The sequence below is a fragment of the Bubalus bubalis genome, chromosome 9 (genome assembly GCF_019923935.1).
Source record: "Bubalus bubalis isolate 160015118507 breed Murrah chromosome 9, NDDB_SH_1, whole genome shotgun sequence".
Taxonomy (NCBI): Eukaryota; Metazoa; Chordata; class Mammalia; order Artiodactyla; family Bovidae; genus Bubalus; species Bubalus bubalis.
In genome coordinates this window covers 67,498,940-67,518,206 of record NC_059165.1, presented here as the reverse complement: position 1 = coordinate 67,518,206, position 19,267 = coordinate 67,498,940, and the positions used below count along the sequence as shown (strand labels likewise).

General features: G+C 59.9%; 1 protein-coding gene across 11 annotated transcripts; it reads left to right on the top strand.

Moving 5' to 3' along the window:
- Positions 1–32: 32 nt before the first annotated feature.
- Positions 33–18,460, top strand: ABCA7 (ATP binding cassette subfamily A member 7). Of its 11 annotated transcripts, none has more exons than XM_025292794.3 (47): positions 33–886; positions 1,623–1,985; positions 2,072–2,165; positions 2,342–2,483; positions 2,561–2,679; positions 2,816–2,892; positions 3,174–3,254; positions 3,488–3,698; positions 3,792–3,931; positions 4,202–4,318; positions 4,543–4,710; positions 4,852–5,069; positions 5,355–5,531; positions 5,866–6,088; positions 6,221–6,442; positions 6,538–6,739; positions 6,996–7,106; positions 7,328–7,499; positions 7,880–8,011; positions 8,118–8,257; positions 8,479–8,616; positions 8,792–8,976; positions 9,069–9,141; positions 9,498–9,700; positions 9,957–10,005; positions 10,212–10,316; positions 10,392–10,546; positions 10,766–10,890; positions 10,977–11,075; positions 11,209–11,496; positions 11,717–11,749; positions 11,852–12,029; positions 12,116–12,285; positions 12,707–12,884; positions 13,119–13,234; positions 13,504–13,648; positions 13,742–13,865; positions 14,225–14,354; positions 14,426–14,546; positions 14,634–14,696; positions 15,711–15,817; positions 16,035–16,176; positions 16,858–16,992; positions 17,068–17,171; positions 17,329–17,421; positions 17,866–18,106; positions 18,208–18,460. In XM_025292794.3, exons 2-47 carry the CDS (start codon positions 1,920–1,922, stop codon positions 18,352–18,354), a joined length of 6,459 nt encoding a protein of 2,152 aa, XP_025148579.3. In that variant the 5' UTR covers positions 33–886; positions 1,623–1,919; the 3' UTR covers positions 18,355–18,460. The 11 variants fall into 11 exon arrangements, 10 of the variants coding, with proteins under 10 accessions (XP_025148579.3, XP_044804529.2, XP_044804532.2 ...); XM_044948594.2 differs by having other exon boundaries at positions 778–852; XM_044948597.2 differs by lacking the exon at positions 2,072–2,165 and having other exon boundaries at positions 787–852; positions 1,623–1,695; positions 1,798–1,985.
- Positions 18,461–19,267: the final 807 nt, after the last annotated feature.

Below are 19,267 nucleotides of genomic sequence, written 5' to 3'. Positions count from 1 at the left end.
TTCATCCAGCCTGCAGGCCTTAGTGCATTTACTCCTCACAGAGGAGTTCTATCCTGACAAACTCCTCTTCATCCTCAAAGCCCCATCAGCAACAACCCCTTTCTGGAGCCCTTCCCACACTTCTCACCCTTCCCAGCACCTTCAGAGCTGTGGATTCACACACTTGTTTCATTTTCATCATCTTGTGAAATATATCCAATTTCCTGGAAGGAGGAACTTCTGGAGGTTTTCTTCAAAATCGGGGTGACCATTATGATCCCAGATTCTAATCTTAGAATGTTGAGGGCCACCTCCCCCTCTGCCATAGCCTGGCCCACTGTAGGGACCGAGGAATGTTTGTGGAATGAATGAATGAACAAATGATTCTAGTCAAACTCCCCTTTTTTGGATGGACAAAGAGTCCCAGGGTACCAGGGCGAGTTTCGTTGGGACTGGGGCCCCTTCTGGCGAAAGAGGGGAGAAAGAGATCTCCTGAGACCCGGAGCTGCGGTATTGCAGGCGGTTATGCAACGTGGAAAGAGCCTGGCGATTTTGTGCCGAGGACAACCTGTGCGAGTCGACCCGGGCGCCCCTCCTCCTCGCGGTGATGCAGCAAGAGAAGAGCGATCCCTTTAAGAAACCCGGCTCGGCGCGGCCTCGCTGTGACACCGCCTCCCGCGTTAGCGCGCGCGGCTCCAGCTGGCCAGGTCTTTGAGTGGCGCATATAGAAGCCAATGGGAGTGGACGGGGCGGGGCTATGCCCGAGACCGGCGGCCGCGGGCCCCGGATGCTAGGTATTATCCGCAGCAGGGGCGCCTCGCCAGCCGCAAGGGCTCCTCTTAAAGGAGCCGCTCTCCCCGGCCGCTGCGGAGGGTAGGGAAAGCGGAGAGAGCTGGGGGCTGGAATGGTGAGAAGGTCCTGAGAGGATGCCCGAGTGCGGATGTGTAGAAGGGAGGCAGATTCCGTGGGAATTAAAGGGTGTGGCCCGAATCTCACTCATTTTCACTCCCTGGCCGGGGAGTGTTGGAAGCTGCAGAATTGACCAATAATTTTCCAAGGGGAGGTTGGGCAATAGACTCACCTACCTGCAGCCGCTCTCCCAGTTGATACGCCGCTAAGCTCTCTCCCCCATTTTACCAATAGAAAAACTGAGGCCGCTCCCCGCCCCCCGATCCCATTTGTAAATGAGTCCTGAAGTGGGGGTCAGGGGTCCTGGGTCCATTCCCTGTCCTTCTGGAGGCCTCAGTTTCTCCGTGTATACGATGATGAAGTAGGCCAAGGCTGGACTCCAAGCAAGGGACACTATCAATAATAGCTGCTTCCAGAAGCGCCCCTGCTTCTTACTCATTTTCTGGATCTTGGGGTTCTTCTGAGCGACGAATAGTACGTGAGGGGTGGGCAGAGCTGGAGCCCCCTTCCAGCTGGGTGACTCGCCTCTCTGGTGGCCTGGGATAGCCCTTCTTCCAGACAGCAGTATAAAATACTCCTAGCTATCATTATTGGAGGAGAGAGGGGGGAAAGGGAATCCTTGCCTGGGTTAAGGATGAGGCTGGGGGACAGGACCTGGAAGCCTCCCCCCCCCCGGAGGGCTTAGGGTGGAGCCTGGTAATGAAAGAGTTAAGCCTAGGCTCCGCCCCCTGCAGGACAAATTCCCCGCCTTTGGGACCCCAGTTGCTGCTCTGGAGGAAGCGACAGATCCCGCGCAACCAATCAGATGTGAGGAAGGATTCGGGCAGGTCTCCCGTTGGCTTACTCCACCCCTCCGGAGAATAGAGCCCCTTTAATAAGCACCTACTGTTTTCTTGGCTCCAAGCACAGCTTCTGAGAGTGCTGAGCAATGAAATAGATGATGAGGTTCAGAGAGGGACAGAGAGTTGCCCGCAACCACACAGTACGTCCTCAGCTTGACCTCTCCGTCCTGTCTGCTGTCCATTTCCACCATGGCCTTCTGGACACAGTTGATGCTGCTGCTTTGGAAGAATTTCCTGTATCGCAGGAGGCAGCCGGTAATGTCCAGTCGGGTGGGCCGGGGGTGGGGCGGCCCACAGTCCCCCATAGGCCGCCACTCCCCAAGCCTATTCTGCCCCCGCAGATCCAACTCTTGGTGGAGTTGTTGTGGCCGCTCTTTCTCTTCTTCATCCTGGTGGCCGTTCGCCATTCCCACCCCCCACTCGAGCAGCATGAATGTAAGCCCCCAAGCGTCCAGAGCTTTGGGGTTAGGATTAGCAGTGGTCACTCTATGCACAGGGGCCCCAGTGAGAACCCGGAGCACAGACCGGACGCTCAAATAATGGCTGAGGGGGGCACTCTGTCACTGGGGGTGGGGACTCAGCCAAGAACCCCACACCTGGTGTCCCTGCAGGTCATTTTCCCAACAAGCCGCTGCCCTCAGCAGGCACCATCCCTTGGCTCCAGGGCCTCATCTGCAATGTGAACAACACCTGCTTCCCGTGGCAAACCCCTGGCGAGGAGCCTGGCGTCCTCAGCAACTTCAAGGACTCCCTGTAAACCACTGGGAGCGGCGGGACAGGGGTGGGCAGCTTCGCCTAGCCTCCGCCTCCAGCCTTCTCTCTGTATCCAGGGTTTCTCGGCTCCTGGCAGATGCTCGCACTGTCTTGGGGGGCCCCAGTGCCCATAGGATGCTGGCTAGCCTGAGAAAGCTGATGCCCATTCTGAAGGCTGCACACACAGCCCCAGCAAGTAAGAAGGCGGGCCTGTGGTAGGCAGGGCTGGGCTCTGCGCCTCCACCTGATGGCACAGCTTGGAGTGGGACAAGTGGGACATGGCTCCAGCTAAACTTGGCCTCACCCTGGTCTTCTGTGCTTTACTCCCTCAGCCTTTCCTTGGCCCAGTGAGCAGCCCAAGGAGGGATTGTCCCTGGCCACTCAGCTGCTGGGGACACTGCTGCAAGGGGTGAGGTGGGGACAAGGCAAGATCTGGGACCCTGACCTCACCGAGTCTCACCCTGCCCCTTTCAGGGGCCAGCTTCCAGGCCTTTGCTTGGGCCTTCCCTGATGCCTGGAGTGATATTCCTTAGATTCCAGCCCTGAGACCTTGAACAAGCTCAGGTGCCTCTTGGAGCCTTAGTTTCTCTGTTTGTAAATGAGGCTATGATAGCATGGACCCCTTGGGAACTTGGATCCCGAGTAAGACGTCCACAAACCTCATTGTCATCTTGTCATCTTTCTTCCCAGGAGCCCCTGGGCTCTGTGCTGGGCCATGCCCAGGAGTCCGTGGGCAGCCTTGTGGAGGCTGCAGAGGACATGGCCCAGGAGGTAAGAGGCCAGTGCAGTCTCCGCCCCTGCCAGGAAACTAGAGGGGTGGGCTGCAGGAAGGGGAGAGGACAGAGCAACCCTGGGCACCTGTCCTCAGTAGTTGTATGGGGGTACTGGGGCAGAAAGAGAGGGCAAGGGTGCTCCTGGTGGAGGGCCCTGCCCTGGTTATAGCTTGGTGGTGGGGTCACATGGAAGGGAAGCCTGCCCAGCCCTCTGGTGACCCCCTCCTCCAGCTCCTGGAGCTGCCCAGCCTGGGAGAGCTGTGGGCCCTGCTACAGAGACCCCACAGGCCAGGTGGTCCCCTGGAGACGGTGGCAGAAGCCCTCTGCAGTGCCAGGGGGCCCAGCAAACCAGGCGGGCCCTCCCTCAACTGGTATGAGGCCAGTGACCTGAAGGAGCTTGTGGGGCAGGAGCCAGCGCAGGCCCTGCGGGACAACAGCCTGAGTGAGTGACCAACCTGGTTTCTACCCCTCTCCCTGGGGAAGCAGGGCCAGGACGTGGGCACAGGGCCTCATGGTGCTCCCACCCTGGCCCTAGGCCCCACCTGCGCTGAGCTGATGGGGGCCCTGGACACCCACCCCCTGTCCCGCCTACTTTGGAGGCGCTTGAAGCCGCTGGTCCTGGGGAAAGTACTGTTCACGCCTGACACACCCTTCACCCGGCAGATCATGGCCCAGGTGACAGTGCGAGGGGCCCTCAGTCCCAGCCTCGGCTGAGGAGGAGAGAGCCAGGCCACAGGAGAGCTCTGAGTCCCGAGACTGGCTGCCCCTGGGCTGGGTCCAGGATGTGGGGTTTGAAATGGAGGGATTGCCAGATTTCAGACAGTGCTCAGAGGTGCAGGATAGAGCATAGGGGAGAAGGCAAGAGGGGTGGGCAGGGGGCTTCACTAAAGGGAAGGGTCATGAACAGCTAAGGCTAGTGTGGACCTCAGCACCCACCTCTTGCAGGTCAACCAAACTTTCCAGGAGCTGGCGCTGTTGAAGGACATCCAGGAGGTATGGGGGCTGCTGGGACCCCAGCTCTTCAACTTCCTGAATGATAGTGCCAATGTCGCCATGCTACAGGTGGGGCCAGGACCGGAGTGGGAGAGGGGTGTGGGGGGCGGGGGTGTGTGGCAGCAGGGTCACCCCTGATGAGGATTTGGGAGAAGGGCAGGGACTTCCAGGCGAGTGTGTGGAGGTGGGGAGTGGTATCCACGGTGAGCTCAGGCCGCTCACTGGGATGGGAAGAGGGGTGACAGGCCCTGAACGTCCAATGCAGACCCCCACCTTCTCTGGCACCCCTACAGAGGCTCCTGCAGATCCAGGACAAGGGAAGGAGGCAGCCAAGACCCGGAGGTGGGGCCAGAGTGGAAGCTCTTCGTGCCTTTCTGAATCCCCGCAGCGGTGGCTACAGCTGGCAGAAGGCCCACGCTGATGTGGGACATCTGGCGGTCACACTGGGCCGTGTGATGGAGGTGAGGGACTGTCCACCTGGGAAAACGTCTCCGAGGGGAGAGGCAGCCCTGCTGAGGGCCTCTTAGGAGGAAGCGCGGCTCCGCCTTCAGGTCCAGGGGAGGACCCTGGGGCCTCGAACTCATGCCCAGGTTCCTCCGCAGTGCGTGACTTTGGACAAGCTGGAGGCCGCCCCTTCAGAGGCCGCCCTGGTGGAGCGGGCCCTGAAGCTGCTCTCCGAGCACCGTTTCTGGGCTGGCATCGTCTTCCTGGGGCCCGAGGACTCCCCGGACCCCGCGCAGTCCCCAGGCCCTGGCTACGTGCGTATCAAGATCCGCATGGATATCGATGATGTCGCAAGAACCAATAAGATCAAGGACAGGTAGGGGGCCTTGTGGGTCGGAACCAGAGGGGGGTGCTAGGGAGCATCCCACCTATCAGAGATCTTGGTAGGTGGGGCCCAAATCCTTAGACCAATAGGGGCCCACGATGGGCGGGGTTTATGGTGTGATGGGCACAGCCAAGGGCTTGGTGGGTGGGGTCAATGCCTTGGCTTCTGGGATAAGATTAAAGCACTTGGCAGGTGGGTCTAGGTAGTTTGTACACAGGTGAGGGCGGAGCTAAAGTTGTGATGGGCAGGTCCCAGCTACTCCCATACTTCTTTCAGGTTTTGGGACCCCGGTCCGGCCGCTGACCCCCTGACGGACCTGCGCTACGTGTGGGGTGGTTTCGTGTACCTGCAGGACCTGCTGGAGCGCGCAGCCGTGCGCGTGCTCACAGGCACCACCCCCCATGCCGGCCTCTACCTCCAGCAGATGCCCTACCCCTGCTATGTGGACGATGCGTGAGCACCCTTTCCTCACTTCTCCCAGATGCCAGATCTTGGGTCTCAGGGTGGGGGCCTGGGTGCCATCTGGAATATTCACGCAGTCAAGGCTGAGAACTACGGTTCAGAGGGACCACTCCCCGTGATCTTGTAGCTGGAGGAGCCGGGATCCTTCAGGGTCTGGGGTCTCTGGATACAGGGAGAACGTAACCTGACAGCACCATCAGGAGTTCGAGGACAAGGGAGGGCCAATGTCCTCGCCGCACCTTGGGATCCCAGGGCGGGAACTGTCGTGCCAGATGGGGGCGGCGCAGGGGTCTTTGGCATCCACCGCAGCTGCCCACTGCCCCAGGTTCCTGCGCGTCCTGAGCCGGTCACTGCCACTCTTCCTGACACTGGCTTGGATCTACTCTGTGGCGTTGACGGTGAAGGCCGTGGTGCGTGAGAAGGAGACTCGGCTGCGCTACACGATGCGCGCCATGGGGCTCAGCGCCACTGCACTGTGGCTGGGCTGGTTCCTCAGCTGCCTCGGGCCCTTTCTCCTCAGCACCGCGCTGCTTGTGCTGGTGCTCAAGGTGCGTGCACCCCCGCCTTGCCGACTGGGGACTGGTGCGTGTGTACGGGAGGTAACGGGCAGGGGGCACCTCGCGGGGTTGCGCGTCCCTGGGCGAATCCGCGCTCTCCCTCCAGCTCCCTTGTCCTTGCAGCTCGGGGACATCCTCCCCTACAGCCACCCGGGGGTGCTGTTCCTGTTCTTGGCGGCTTTCGCTGTGGCCACGGTAGTCCAGAGTTTCTTGCTGAGCGCCTTTTTCTCCCGCGCGAACTTGGCAGCCGCCTGCGGGGGTCTTGCCTACTTCGTACTCTATCTGCCCTACGTGCTGTGCGTGGCCTGGAGGGACCAGCTGCCAATGGGCAGCCGCGTGGCCGCGGTGAGAGCCGGGCCGTGTGGGTGCAGGGGTGCTTCACCCTTAGCTGCCCTTGTTTGCTGACCTACCTACCCGCCACTACCCGCCCCCACCCATAGAGCATTCTGTCGCCTGTGGCCTTCGGTTTTGGCTGCGAGAGCCTGGCGCTGCTGGAGGAGCAGGGCGAGGGCGCGCAGTGGCACAACTTTGGCACCGGGCCTACAGCAGATGTCTTCAGCTTGGCCCAGGTCTCTGGCCTTCTGTTGCTCGATGCTGCTCTCTATGGCCTTGCCACTTGGTACCTGGAGGCGGTGTGCCCAGGTGGGCCGTAGGAGACGCAGGGGAGACTGGGCTGAGGGCGGGCGCGGACGGGGTGGGGCTAAGGGGGCCTGGAATACAGATGAAAGGGTGGGTCTTCCTGGCATCTGTGCACTGGTGGCTGCGTTTGAGGGAAGGCCTGGGGCAGGCAGGAGGGTGGGCAGGGCTTCCTGGTTACCCCTTACCTGGATCCCTGCATCCCAGGTGGGCACACTCAAGGGGGAGCGCCTCAGGGGTAACTGAGCACCACTCCCCACAGGCGAGTATGGGATCCCCGAACCGTGGAACTTTCCCTTTCGGAGGAGCTACTGGTTTGGGTCTCAGACCCCCAAGGGTCCTGCCCCAGTTCTGGCCGCACAGGACCCCAACGGTAAGGCCCAACAAACCTTAGCTGTCACTTCCCTGTCTGGATTCTCAGCCCCCACAAAACCCAGGTCCCCATGGATCCCAATCCTCTGGACTTTCCTAGGTCCTGAGGCTCCCCTAACTCCCACAGACCCCAGCCCCACAAGTCCCTGACTCCACAGACCAGCTTGAACAGTCCCCAGGCTTCTGAGGGCGCCCATAACTGAGTCTGCCCTCCTTCCTCAGTGCTGGTGGAGGAGGCGCCCCCTGGCCTGATTCCGGGTGTCTCCATACGCGGCCTGGAAAAGCGCTTTCCTGGCAACCCGCAGCCGGCGCTGTGCGGACTCAGCCTGGACTTCTACCAGGGCCACATTACTGCCTTCCTGGGCCACAATGGGGCTGGCAAAACGACCACAATGTGAGCAGCCATCACTCCTTTCCCCTCACAGCTCCCCTCCCCTCCAGCTCCTCTTTTCGGGTCTCAACTTGCACACTTGTTCAAGGGAAAGGACCTCTGGGGTCAGAAGGTCCCTATCTGTACAGTGACGGGGAACCCTGATGCCCCCCTGCAGCCCCTCAGCCCCAGTTCCCTTTGGACCTCCCCTGTAGTTCACTTTGGATCCACAGTAGGCAGGTGATGAATATTTTCTCTGAGCTTCGTCTTCCCTCCCCTGTAAAATGGGAACATAATACCTCTTTGGTCTGGGCATACAGTAGGTGCTCTGTAAATGCTGGTGCCTCTGCTCTTGGAGCCTCAGCCTCCCCTCTGAAGCTGCTCTGAGACCCCTGTACCTGCAGGTCCATCCTGAGTGGCCTCTTTCCACCCACGGCTGGCTCCGCCTCTGTCCTGGGCCATGACGTCCGGACCAGCATGGCAGCCATCCGGCCCTGCCTGGGTGTCTGCCCGCAATACAACGTGCTCTTTGACCTGTGAGTCTCCATGGGCCTGGGGCATGGCAGTGGGGGTGCTGGGTGCTTTCTGGGGCCTTGCCTGCCATGGTAACTTCCCCCCATTGTCTTTTGTACACGGCCTCAGACTGACTGTGGATGAGCACGTCTGGTTCTATGGGCGGTTGAAGGGTCTGAGCGCAGCTGCCGTGGGTCCCGAGCAGGACCGGCTGCTACAGGACATGGGGCTGATCCCCAAGAGGCATGCACAGACTCATCACCTGTCAGGTGAGCCCAGACTGGGGGGAGCCTCCAGGTCTGCAGAGATGAGGCTGGGGGGTGGTGCTGGGACTTTATATTGAGGACTGTGGGATGCCAGAGGAGATGGGCAGACTTGGGGACCCAGGAGGAATCAGGCACTGTGGTCCAGGTGGGTAGGGAAAGGTACAGGGAGAAGGGAGGCAGCCCTGCCCAAGACTGTGGAGATCTTGACCCCTGTCCCAACCCAGGCGGGATGCAGCGGAAGCTCTCAGTGGCCATTGCCTTTGTGGGTGGCTCCCAAGTTGTTATCCTGGATGAGCCCACAGCTGGTGTGGACCCCACTTCCCGTCGAGGCATCTGGGAGCTGCTGCTCAAATATCGTGAAGGTAAGAACTGGGAGTGGCCTGAGATTTCCCTGGATGCTGATTGAAAGGCCAGATCTTTCTGACAAAGAGGTGATGGAAGATGGGGTTTTGAGTGATAAGTAGGAGTTTACTGCATGGGGCAGAGACCACAGCTTGGGCAGCCTGATGACATGTGTGGGTTGGGTCCCCTGCCTAGGTCGCACATTGATCCTCTCCACCCACCACCTGGATGAGGCGGAGCTGTTGGGAGACAGGGTGGCGGTAGTGGCAGGGGGCCGCCTGTGCTGCTGTGGCTCTCCTCTGTTCCTGCGACGTCACTTGGGCTCTGGATACTACCTGACCTTGGCCAAGGGTTCCCCGCCTCTGGCGACCGGCGAAAAGGTGAGGGCTGGAACTGACCTCCAACCGACCCCAGTTCTTAAGACCCCATCCAGGCGCGATGGCCATGGCAGCTGGTGCCCCTCTGCCCCCAGGGTGAAGCTGGCTTGAAGAACAGCATGGATGCTGGGCAGAAAAGGGAGCCAGGCAGCCAGGCCAGCTCTGCCGGTGAGGGCGGGGGTGGGAGAGCCTGAGTGAGGGGCTGTGGATGGGGCTGGGAGAGCCAGAGGGAGGGGCCAGTGGGGGGGCAGTGACTTGGTTCAGGGCAACAGGCCTAACGACCCCAGGCTTGACCCCTGACCTGACCCCTGAACTGAGCTGACACACAAACCTACCTCTGACCCTGAGTAGACTCTGGCCCTGACCCCAGGTCAAGTCCTGCCATTGGGTGCTTAATCCTGACCTCCTCTGCCCTCAGGGACTGGTCCCTTGTGGGTCACCCAAGCCCCTTCCTCAAGGGGGTAGGGCAGGAGCCAGGGCAACATGGGACCCCAGGGCCCCTGACGTGCCTGCCGCCCACCTAGGTGCAGCCCAGCTGTGGGCCATAGTGCAGCGCCACGTGCCCGGCGCACGGCTGGTCAAGGATCTGCCACACGAGCTGGTGCTGGCGCTGCCCTACAAGGGTGCCCTGGATGGCAGCTTCGCTGAGCTCTTCCATGATCTGGACCAGCAGCTGGGGGAGCTGGGGCTGGCTGGCTATGGGATCTCTGACACCAGCCTGGAGGAGGTGTGGCTGCTGGATGAGGTGGGGGGCAGGAGGAGGGCTGCCTGGAGGAGGTGGTGCCTGGAAGGATGAAGAAGAGTCTGCCTGTGGACACCTGGGTGTCCCAGGGAGGAGGCAGGGCCCACGTGGAGGCCTGGAGGCTCAGAGGCCCTCAGGGAGGCTTGGGGACCCCCAGTGTTTGAGGGATATGTGGCCCTTGAGTCCCCTCCCTCTTGTGTGTCCCCAGGCTCTGTCTGAGCCCCCTGCTTTGTCTTCCCAGATCTTCTTGAAGGTGGTGGAGGATTGTGCTATGGACGCAGGCCCAGAGGGTACGCCTGCAGGCCCCTGTCCTGACCCCTCACCCCGGTCCAGAGTCCAACCTGACTTTAGACCAGGTCTCCACTCTTGGCTAACATGACCCAACCTACAGCCCTGACCTCCACCCTGATTCCTGACCCCTCCTTTGTGAGCCTTGACACTGGCCCAGACCCCAGGCCAAACACTAAGCCTGACCCTAACGCTGGTGACTTTGCAGATGGTAGACCCAGGCAGGGCCCGTACTTGGGTATTGCTCATCCCGATGCGACTAGGAAGCTCCAGGTTCCGCCAGAGGACACAGCCCTGGAGAATGGGGGGCTGGGTAAGTTGTCCTTGCCCCACCCTGTGGCCCTTCATGGTCCCCAGGGCCGAGCACTGACCCTCCCATCCCCCACAGTTGGCTCTGCCCCTGAGACACAGGCACTACAGGGCTCTGGGCCGGCCACCGCAGGCCGCGTACACAGCTGGGCGCTCACCTGCCAGCAGCTCCGGGCCTTACTTCTCAAGCGTTTCCTGCTTGCCCGCCGCAGCCGCCATGGCCTGTTTGCTCAGGTGAGGGGCCACCTAGTGGGGGAGTGTGGGGGAAGCCCCTTGGTGTCTATTTTCCACTCTACAACCTAATTCATCCCCATAAGCCCAGGTGTATGCCCCACTCTGAACACTTTTATTGAGAGCACTGGGGAGCCATGGATGGTTCTAGAGCAGGATCAGGGAAGGCTGCAGGTGAGCCTGGCGGCCAATGGGCTGGGAACTGATGGGCTGGCCCTTCAGATTGTGCTACCTGCCCTCTTCGTGGGCCTGGCGCTGGTGTTCAGCCTCATTGCACCCCCGTTTGGATACTACCCGGCTCTGCAGCTAAGCCCCAGCATGTATGGCTCCCAGGTGTCCTTCTTCAGGTAGGTGCAGAGGAGAGGGGCCTGGTGGGGAGAAGGGGCCCAGGGGCCTGTGGGCACAGCCCTGACCCTGTACCCACTATACACAGTGATGACACTCCAGGGGACCCTGAACACACCCGCCTGCTCGAGGCCCTGCTGGAGGAGGCCGGACTGGAGGAGCCTTACCTGAAAAGTAACTCCAGCAGGTGAGGGCCCTCCAGCCTGGGCCTGGCTCCTCTCTGGCCTCGGTTTCCCTCTCTGGGCTCTGGAGCATCCCCCATGCCTGGTTGGGAGCAGGGGGCCTCCAGTCCCACCCCCACCCTGCTCCTACCCCCACAGGGCACCAGCATGCGCACGGCCTGCCCTCTGCCACTTCTCGGTGCCTGATGTCCCTGTGGACGTGGCTGAGGTCTTGGCTAGTGGCAACTGGACCCCGGAGTCTCCATCCCCCGCCTGCCAGTGCAGCCAGCCTGGTGCCCGCCGCCTGCTGCCTGACTGCCCTGCCGCGGCCGGTGGCCCCCCGCCACCCCAGGCGCCAACCAGCTCTGGTGAAGTGGTCCAGAACTTAACAGGCCGAAACCTTTCTGACTTCCTGGTCAAGACCTACCCGCGCCTGGTGCGCCAAGGGTGAGCACCACCCTGGACTTGGCGTGGCCAACTGTAGCAGGGGTCCAGTGGGGAGGATGTGGTACAGTCCTGGGAGGGGTTGGGGGGATGCCCAGGCTGGAGCTCTGGTCTGGGGCCTACTGGGGGCCCTCTGTGCCTCCTCCTTTTAATTTGTCTCACTCAACTCACCAGCATCTTTGTCTCTGTCCCACTCACCTCTCTGTGTCTGTCTCTCTCACAGCCTGAAGACCAAGAAATGGGTGAACGAGGTCAGGTAAGGAGGGTCCCTTGCATGGGTTCCTTTCCTGTGCCCTCTGCCTGCCTGCCGCCCCATCCTCCCAACCCTCAGCTGTCTCCTACCTCCACTGCCCCTCAGGTATGGGGGCTTCTCCCTGGCGGGCCGAGACCCAGGCCTGCCCTCGGGCTTGGAGGTGGGCCGCTCCCTGGAGGAACTGCGGGCGCTGCTGAACCCCGCACCAGGCGAGGCCCTCGACCACCTCCTGAACAATCTCACAGCATGGGCTGTTGGTCTGGACACTCAGGATGGCCTCAAGGTGGTAACTGGCGGTGGCCAGCTGGCACTGTGGTGGGGGAGGTCTGATCCCAGGTCACTGACCCCTTGGCCCCAATTCCATCACAGATCTGGTTTAACAACAAGGGCTGGCACGCCATGGTGGCCTTTGTAAACCGGGCCAACAACGCTCTCCTACGTGCCCACCTGCCACCAGGCTCCTCCCACCATGCCCACAGCATCACCACGCTCAATCACCCCCTGAACCTCACCAAGGAGCAGTTGTCTGAGGCTGCGCTGTGAGTGCCCCTACCCCGTGTGTCCCGCCGCCTTGTGTGCCACTTCACCTTGTGTGTCCCCCTGTCCCATGTATCCCCCCACCCTGGTTGGTCTCTCTGTTGTTTCTGGTGGTGGAAGCTGAAGTTACGCTCTGCCACACTCTTGCTGTGTAAACAGAGAACAAGAACTTCCCCTCTCCACCCCTTAGGCCAGGGTAATGGGGCATCATCAGGCTTCATGGGCTGCAGTCTCCCCCACCTGCCTGCACGTCCTTGTCACATCCACTTCTATCCTACTAGAGACCTGGACGATCTCTCCCTGCCTAACAGTTCAAAATGGCTCAGGACTTTCCCCACCAGCTGTGTCTAGCCCTGGGGACCTCAGTCCCATCAGTGGTGAGCACAACTCCTCTCTGAGCAGCTCATGCCCCTTCACTCCCAGGATGGCCTCCTCGGTGGACGTGCTTGTCTCCATCTGCGTGGTCTTCGCCATGTCCTTTGTCCCGGCCAGCTTCATCCTTGTCCTCATTGACGAGCGTGTCACCAGAGCCAAACACCTGCAGTGCCTGGGGGGCCTGCCCCCCACTCTCTACTGGCTTGGCAACTTTCTCTGGGACATGGTGCGCAGACCGCCTGGAGGGGTGGGGGCCCTGCCACCACTTGCCACTGCCTCTTCTGGCCTTTCTGGTCAGGAACTTGTCTAGGATGGCACCACTGAAGTCTTGGGGATGATGGAGACCTCGTCCTATTATCCAAAGCACAGGGAGGTTGGGGTGGGACACAATGCCAAGGATGCCTGTGGGCTTCCCTGGTAGCTCAGCATACTGAAGGTGTAACCACCATCTCCAATACAGTGTAACTACTTGGTGTCAGCGTGCATCGTGGTGCTCATCTTTTTGGCCTTCCAGCAGAGGGCGTATGTGTCCCCTGCCAACCTGCCTGCCCTCCTGCTGTTGCTACTACTGTATGGGTGAGGTTCCCAGCCCCTCCAGGACTTGTTCTCCCTCAACTCTGCTGAGGGAGCTGGGACTCTATAGCAGATCCTAAGGAGAGGATATGGAGATCTGAGAGGACCCCAAGTGTGATCTTATTCAGGGGTATGCCAAGGAGGCCTTAAAAGCTCATCTTGACCTGACCATGTTACAGAGGTCTACAACACAGTTTGGGATGGGAGATCTATATTCTTCTCAGGGCTGCTCAGCCTGTCTGACAATAACAGTGACTCCTGTTCCCCCTCAGCTGGTCGATCACACCACTCATGTACCCAGCCTCCTTCTTCTTCTCCGTGCCCAGCACAGCCTATGTTGTGCTCACCTGCATCAATCTCTTCATTGGTATCAATGGCAGCATGGCCACCTTCGTGCTTGAGCTCTTCTCTGATCAGGTGGGACCCACAAGGCTGGGCCTTGGGTTGGGGTCAGAATGGGCCTCAGCCTCGGCTTCTGACCCACCTCCTTCTTAATCTGCCCCTGAGCAGAAGTTGCAGAAGGTGAGCCGGATCCTGAAACAGGTCTTCCTTATCTTTCCTCACTTCTGCTTGGGCCGGGGCCTCATCGACATGGTGCGGAACCAGGCCATGGCTGATGCCTTTGAGCGCTTGGGTGAGAACTTCTCTCCAGGAGGGGAAGTGCCAGACAAGAGTCAATCCTACAGTGCAGGGACAAACAGCAGCCCCTAGGAAGAGAACTTGAGGTCTTAGATGACCTGGAAGGGTGGGTAGGCAAAGTTAAAAGTGCAGCAAAGCAGCCATAAAAGTTAATTCCATCTTGGTCATGTCACAAGAGGTCTAAGGCACTAAATAAAGGAGGTGGCAATGCCACTGTTTTCCATGCCAATTAGACCTCAGTTGAGTGTCTATTCAGCTTGGTGCTTTCCCTTAAGAACCCAAGGTGACCTGAATGGGGAGAGGCCCAGTAACCAAGACCCTAAAATGACCCTATCCCTCTTTGTGTCCCCACAGGAGAGGGGCATTTCCAGTCACCCCTGCGTTGGGAGGTGGTCGGCAAGAACCTCTTGGCCATGTTCATACAGGGGCCAATCTTCCTCCTCTTTACATTACTGCTTCAGCACCACAACCGCCTCCTACCACAGTCAGTGGGGACCAGGGAGGGTGGCAGGGACTGGGGTCTCGCTCTGGGCCCACTCATATCTCTGTCCTCAGACCCAAGCTGAGGCCGTTACCTGCCCTGGGAGAGGAGGATGAGGATGTGGCCCGTGAGCGGGAACGAGTAGTACAAGGGGCCACCCAGGGGGATGTGTTGGTACTGAGGGACCTGACCAAGGTGGGTGTAGGTTGGGGGGCCTCCACTGCTGGGTTGGGGGGCCTCCACTGGCCCACCCATCTTTCTCATGGACTTCCATCCTCCCAGGTGTACCCTGGGCAGAGGACACCAGCTGTTGACCGCCTGTGCCTGGGGATCCCCCCTGGTGAGGTAAGTCCAGGTGGTGCAAGGGTGAGAGGCTGCCCTATTGTACGCCCACTGGTCTTTACCATGTTTGTGTCTACCTCCCCCTATGGAACACCTACTCTGTCTGTTGTCCTATACTGAGTACCTACTGGCTGTCAGTATTTGAGCTCCTATTTAGAGCCAACAGATATGAAGCTCCTATTGCATGGTTACATTTATTGATCCCCACTGTGTGCAATAGGATTAACAAGATCTTAGTGAGGATAAATTTATTATTGAACACCTACTGGCCTCCCATACATGTGCCAGTTACTATGTGCACCTACTATATGTTAGCATTTATTGAGTACCAACTGTATACAGTAAAGCTTGTTGAACCCCCCCACCATTGTGTGTACCAAGAGTGTATTGAATGCCACCTTTGTGATGATCAACTTTTATCAAACACCAACATTTATGAGTCCATACTGTATATGTATAAAGCACTTGCTCACAACCAATATTTAGTAGGCACCTGCTCTGTACCAATGCACATTCAAGCAACTACTTTGTGTAAACTTGTCTGCTGTGGTCCATTTCCTGGCCACCTACTAGGGGCTAGCACACACCTGTGGACACCTGTGGTGTGTTGGTATAAATTGCCATCACTCTTTAGCAAATGCCTACTGTGTTCAGTCAACCTCTCCATCTTGGGTTGACTGTGTGCCCAGCATGAATTCTCACCAGGTGCTCTTGCTGTCGGTACCCACTGCATGGCAGGAAACATTCAGCCAACTCTTGCCTCAGTATTTATGGAGCACTGACTGCAAGTGACCTTTATAGAACATCTACTGTGTCCATTGATTAAATACATGCTGTGTGTCATCTAGCATTTCTGCTATGTGACAGCTTGTGCCTACTCATACACTCCAGTATCTGCCCAGGGATCCCCTTGCCCACAGCCCTCCCAGTGGAAGCTGAGAAACATGTCCCAGAAGTCAGAGATGCTGGGACAATTGTCCGGGCTTCTATGAGTGCCTTCTGTGGGTGTACCTGCAGTGTTTCGGGCTGCTGGGCGTGAACGGAGCAGGGAAAACATCCACATTCCGCATGGTGACTGGGGACACGCTGCCCAGTGGGGGCGAGGCCATTCTGGAAGGCCACAGGTGAGGGGCTCCCGGGCTCTTGTTCCTCCCCACCTTCCCCTGCTCTCGCATATATGGACAGGATCGGCCTGGCCTTGAGTCCCCCTGCAATGGACCCGGCCCTGAGTTACCTCCTGTCCCTTATAGGGTGGGTGAGCCCCAAGGCCCCTGCTTGCCCCTCGCATGGCCAGGGCCAGCCAGTGCCCTGAGTTCCCTGTCCCCCATCCCCCATCCCCAGTGTGGCCCAGGAACCGGCTGCTGCTAACCGCCGCATGGGCTACTGCCCTCAGTCGGATGCCATCTTCGAGCTGCTGACCGGTCGTGAGCACCTGGAGCTGTATGCACGCCTGCGAGGAGTCCCCGAAGCCCAAGTTGCCCAGGTGATCACTCTCCCCGCTAACCCCTCCGGTCCCCACCCCAATCTCGCCCTTGGACCACAGTCTCTGCTGCTCTCGGTCCCCTGACCTTAGGTCCTCTGGCCCTGCCCTGCCCTCCCTGAGCGCCTACACACTCATTAGGTCCACCCCCACACCCCCAGCCCTTCCCACCATCCTCAGGCTGCACTCGCCCTGTCTCTGCTTAGGGGCTCGCCCCTTCTCTCTTAAACCTTCCTGGCTGTGGCCCCGCCTACTTTCACCTCCGGGTTAGGGCTTCGCTTCCTGCCACTAGGCCAGGTCCTGCCTCTCTTGGTCTGGCCCCGTCTCCAGTCGCAGCCCCGCCCCGTACTGGCTCTGGCCCCACCCTCTTTAGTTACCTTCCCACGGTATCCCTGGGCTTCCCTGGTGGCTCAGCCGGTTAAGAATCTGCCTGCAATGCAGGAGATATGGGTTCGATCCCTGTGTCAGGAAGATCCCCGGAAAAGGAAATGGCATCCCACTCCAATATTCTTGCTTGGGAAATCCCATGGACAGTGGAGCCTGGTGGACTCTAATCCCTGGAGTCACAAAGAGTCCACCACTGAGCACTGAGAGTCTAAACCACCACCATATCCCCTCCCTAGCCCCTCCCACTCACCCTGCACCCCATTCTCACTCTGCCCTTCCCACTCCATCCTGCCATAGACAGCAAGCTACGGCCTGACACGCCTGGGCCTCCCTCAGTATGCTGACCAGCCCGCTGGCACCTACAGCGGGGGCAACAAGCGGAAGCTGGCGACAGCCGTGGCTCTGGTGGGGGACCCGGCTTTAGTCTTTCTGGTATGTGTGTGAGGATGGGAGGACAGAGTAGGGGGGAAGGGGCCACATTTAAGCATCTCCCTGCTCTGTGCCCAGGATGAGCCGACCACTGGCATGGACCCTGGTGCCCGGCGGTTCCTCTGGAACAGTCTTCTGGCCGTGGTGCAGGAGGGCCGCTCCGTGGTACTCACTTCACACAGGTGGGCCTGGGGAACAGAGCAGTCTGGGACTGACAGGAAATGTCCAGAGCACAAGGTGGCCCAGAGCTGCAGGCTGAGGGTCCCTGGGAGGGGCAGCCCAGAGCCAAGTGCCGTGGGTCCAGGCCTGGTTGGAGCTCATGTCACTGGGCTCCCACAGCATGGAGGAGTGCGAGGCACTCTGCACACGCCTGGCCATCATGGTGAATGGGCGGTTCCGCTGCCTGGGCAGTGCGCAGCACCTCAAGGGCAGGTGAGTGGGGCAAGGCCTCAAGGCCTGGGTGTGGGCAGATCAGGGTGGAGGTGTAGGTGGGCCTGGAGAGGAGATCAGGTGGGGCCAGTTTGGGTTCTAACCAGGGAACAGGCAAGGATCATGGACTGTCCTGGAGAGGGGACAAGGCTGGACGGAGATGGGGAGGAGGTCTGATGGGTGAAGGTGTGTCCATGGGCAGAGGCCAAAGAGGGTCCGGCAAATGGGCATGACCTGGATATTGCAGTGGGGCATGGCATTGCGTGGGTGGGACTGGGGAGCAGCAGGGTTAGAGACCGATGAGCATGTAGCCGGGGCTAGGAGCAGAGGTTGGGGTCAGGTTGGCCTGGGGGTCTAGAGGAGCCAAGTATAGGGGTGGGGCTAGAAGAGGGCTGGAAGATGGTATGGGCGGGTCCATTAGCTATGGTCTACCCTACCCCACCCCAGATTCGGGGCTGGCCATACACTGACCCTGAGGGTGCCCTTGTCGAGATCCAAGTTGGCGGCCGACTTTGTGGCCCAGGCGTTCCCGGGAGCTGAGCTGCGGGAGGCGCATGGTGGCCGCCTGCGCTTCCAGCTGCTGCCAGGAGGGCGCTGCACCTTGGCACTAGTCTTTGGATTGCTGGCGGCACACGGCGCAGAGCATGGCGTGGAGGACTTCTCTGTGAGCCAGACCACGCTGGAGGAGGTGACCGCCGTGCCAGAACAGGGCTGGGGGTAAAGATGGGGTTGGGGGCTAGGCCCTCAAGCTGACCTCTCCTCCTGTTTCCCTGGGCCATCCACCTCTAGGTATTCTTGTACTTCTCCAAGGATCAGGGCAAAGAGGAAGATGAGAAGGAGACAGAAGTGGGGGCTGACCCTGTGCCAGGCCCGCAGCACCCCAAACTCATAACCCAGTTCCTCGATGACCACAGCATGGCTGAGACAGTCCTCTGAGCCTCCTCCTCTGTGGAGCTGGGGGGACCAAAGCAGGGCAGAGGGGCTGAAGCTTGACCCAGACTCCAGAGGCCCTGGAGGAAATAAAGGGAAGCTGTGGTGTGAAGCACTGTGTACCTGTGTCCCTGTGCCAGGTTGCATATTCATCCCAAAATGGCTCTGTACATGTGCCTGGACACTGGGCTTGGCACAGAGTGTGTGCTGGAGTGGGTGTGTGGATGCAGATATGAACCTAGCTACAGCTAGCTGGACTCCCAGCTGTGAAAGCTTGTGTGGTGGCTGGGGAGTGTCTCCTGTGCAGGTGTGCCCTTCATAAGAGCCTGGACACTGCTCCTGGAGCCCCTGAGTGCCCCTGTAGTTCTGGCGCCTAAAGGCGGTACCTGTGAGTGGCTGGATCTGAAGTGGGCATGAGGTCAGGGCTCAGGAATGTCTGGGGCAGCTGGGGAAGCCCGGAAGGGGTGGCCCAGACTTCAGGCCTCCAACCAGGCAGAGGCCCACCAGCTAGCCGGCCCTGCAGTGGGCCCTCACCCTCCGATCCTGGCATCCAGAGCGATGAGTGGTGGGCAGAGGATCCTCAAGGGCCTTCTGGGATGGGTTAGTGGATGGACCCGGGCCTGGAGAACTGGGTTTGCCGTGAGGGGCTGTGGCCTGCGTGCCCTGTGCCCTGGAGATCCACCCCTCCCACCTGAGGTCAGTGGGGGCCAATGGTGGGGAAGGGGTAGGGGATGAGGGGGTGAGACTCCAGAAGGGGAGGGGAGGAAGACTGGGGGAGGGGAAAAGGCTCAGATTAGGGGGGCTCCAAGAGAAGAGATGGTTATGGGGGAGAGGGTACAGGGGGTGCTATACACATTGCCAACACCCCAGGTCTGGGGGCCAAGCCAGGGAGGGAGGAGGTGGCATGGTGGCCTCAGCA

Excerpts from the sequence above, each read along its gene's own strand:
- ABCA7 (XM_025292794.3), top strand. The coding sequence starts at position 1,920 with ATGGCCTTCTGGACACAGTTGATGCTGCTGCTTTGGAAGAATTTCCTG. Across the intron at positions 2,166-2,341 it reads CCCACTCGAGCAGCATGAAT|GTCATTTTCCCAACAAGCCG; the intron begins GTAAGCCCCCAA and ends GTGTCCCTGCAG. Across the intron at positions 8,977-9,068 it reads CTCTGGCGACCGGCGAAAAG|GGTGAAGCTGGCTTGAAGAA; the intron begins GTGAGGGCTGGA and ends CTCTGCCCCCAG.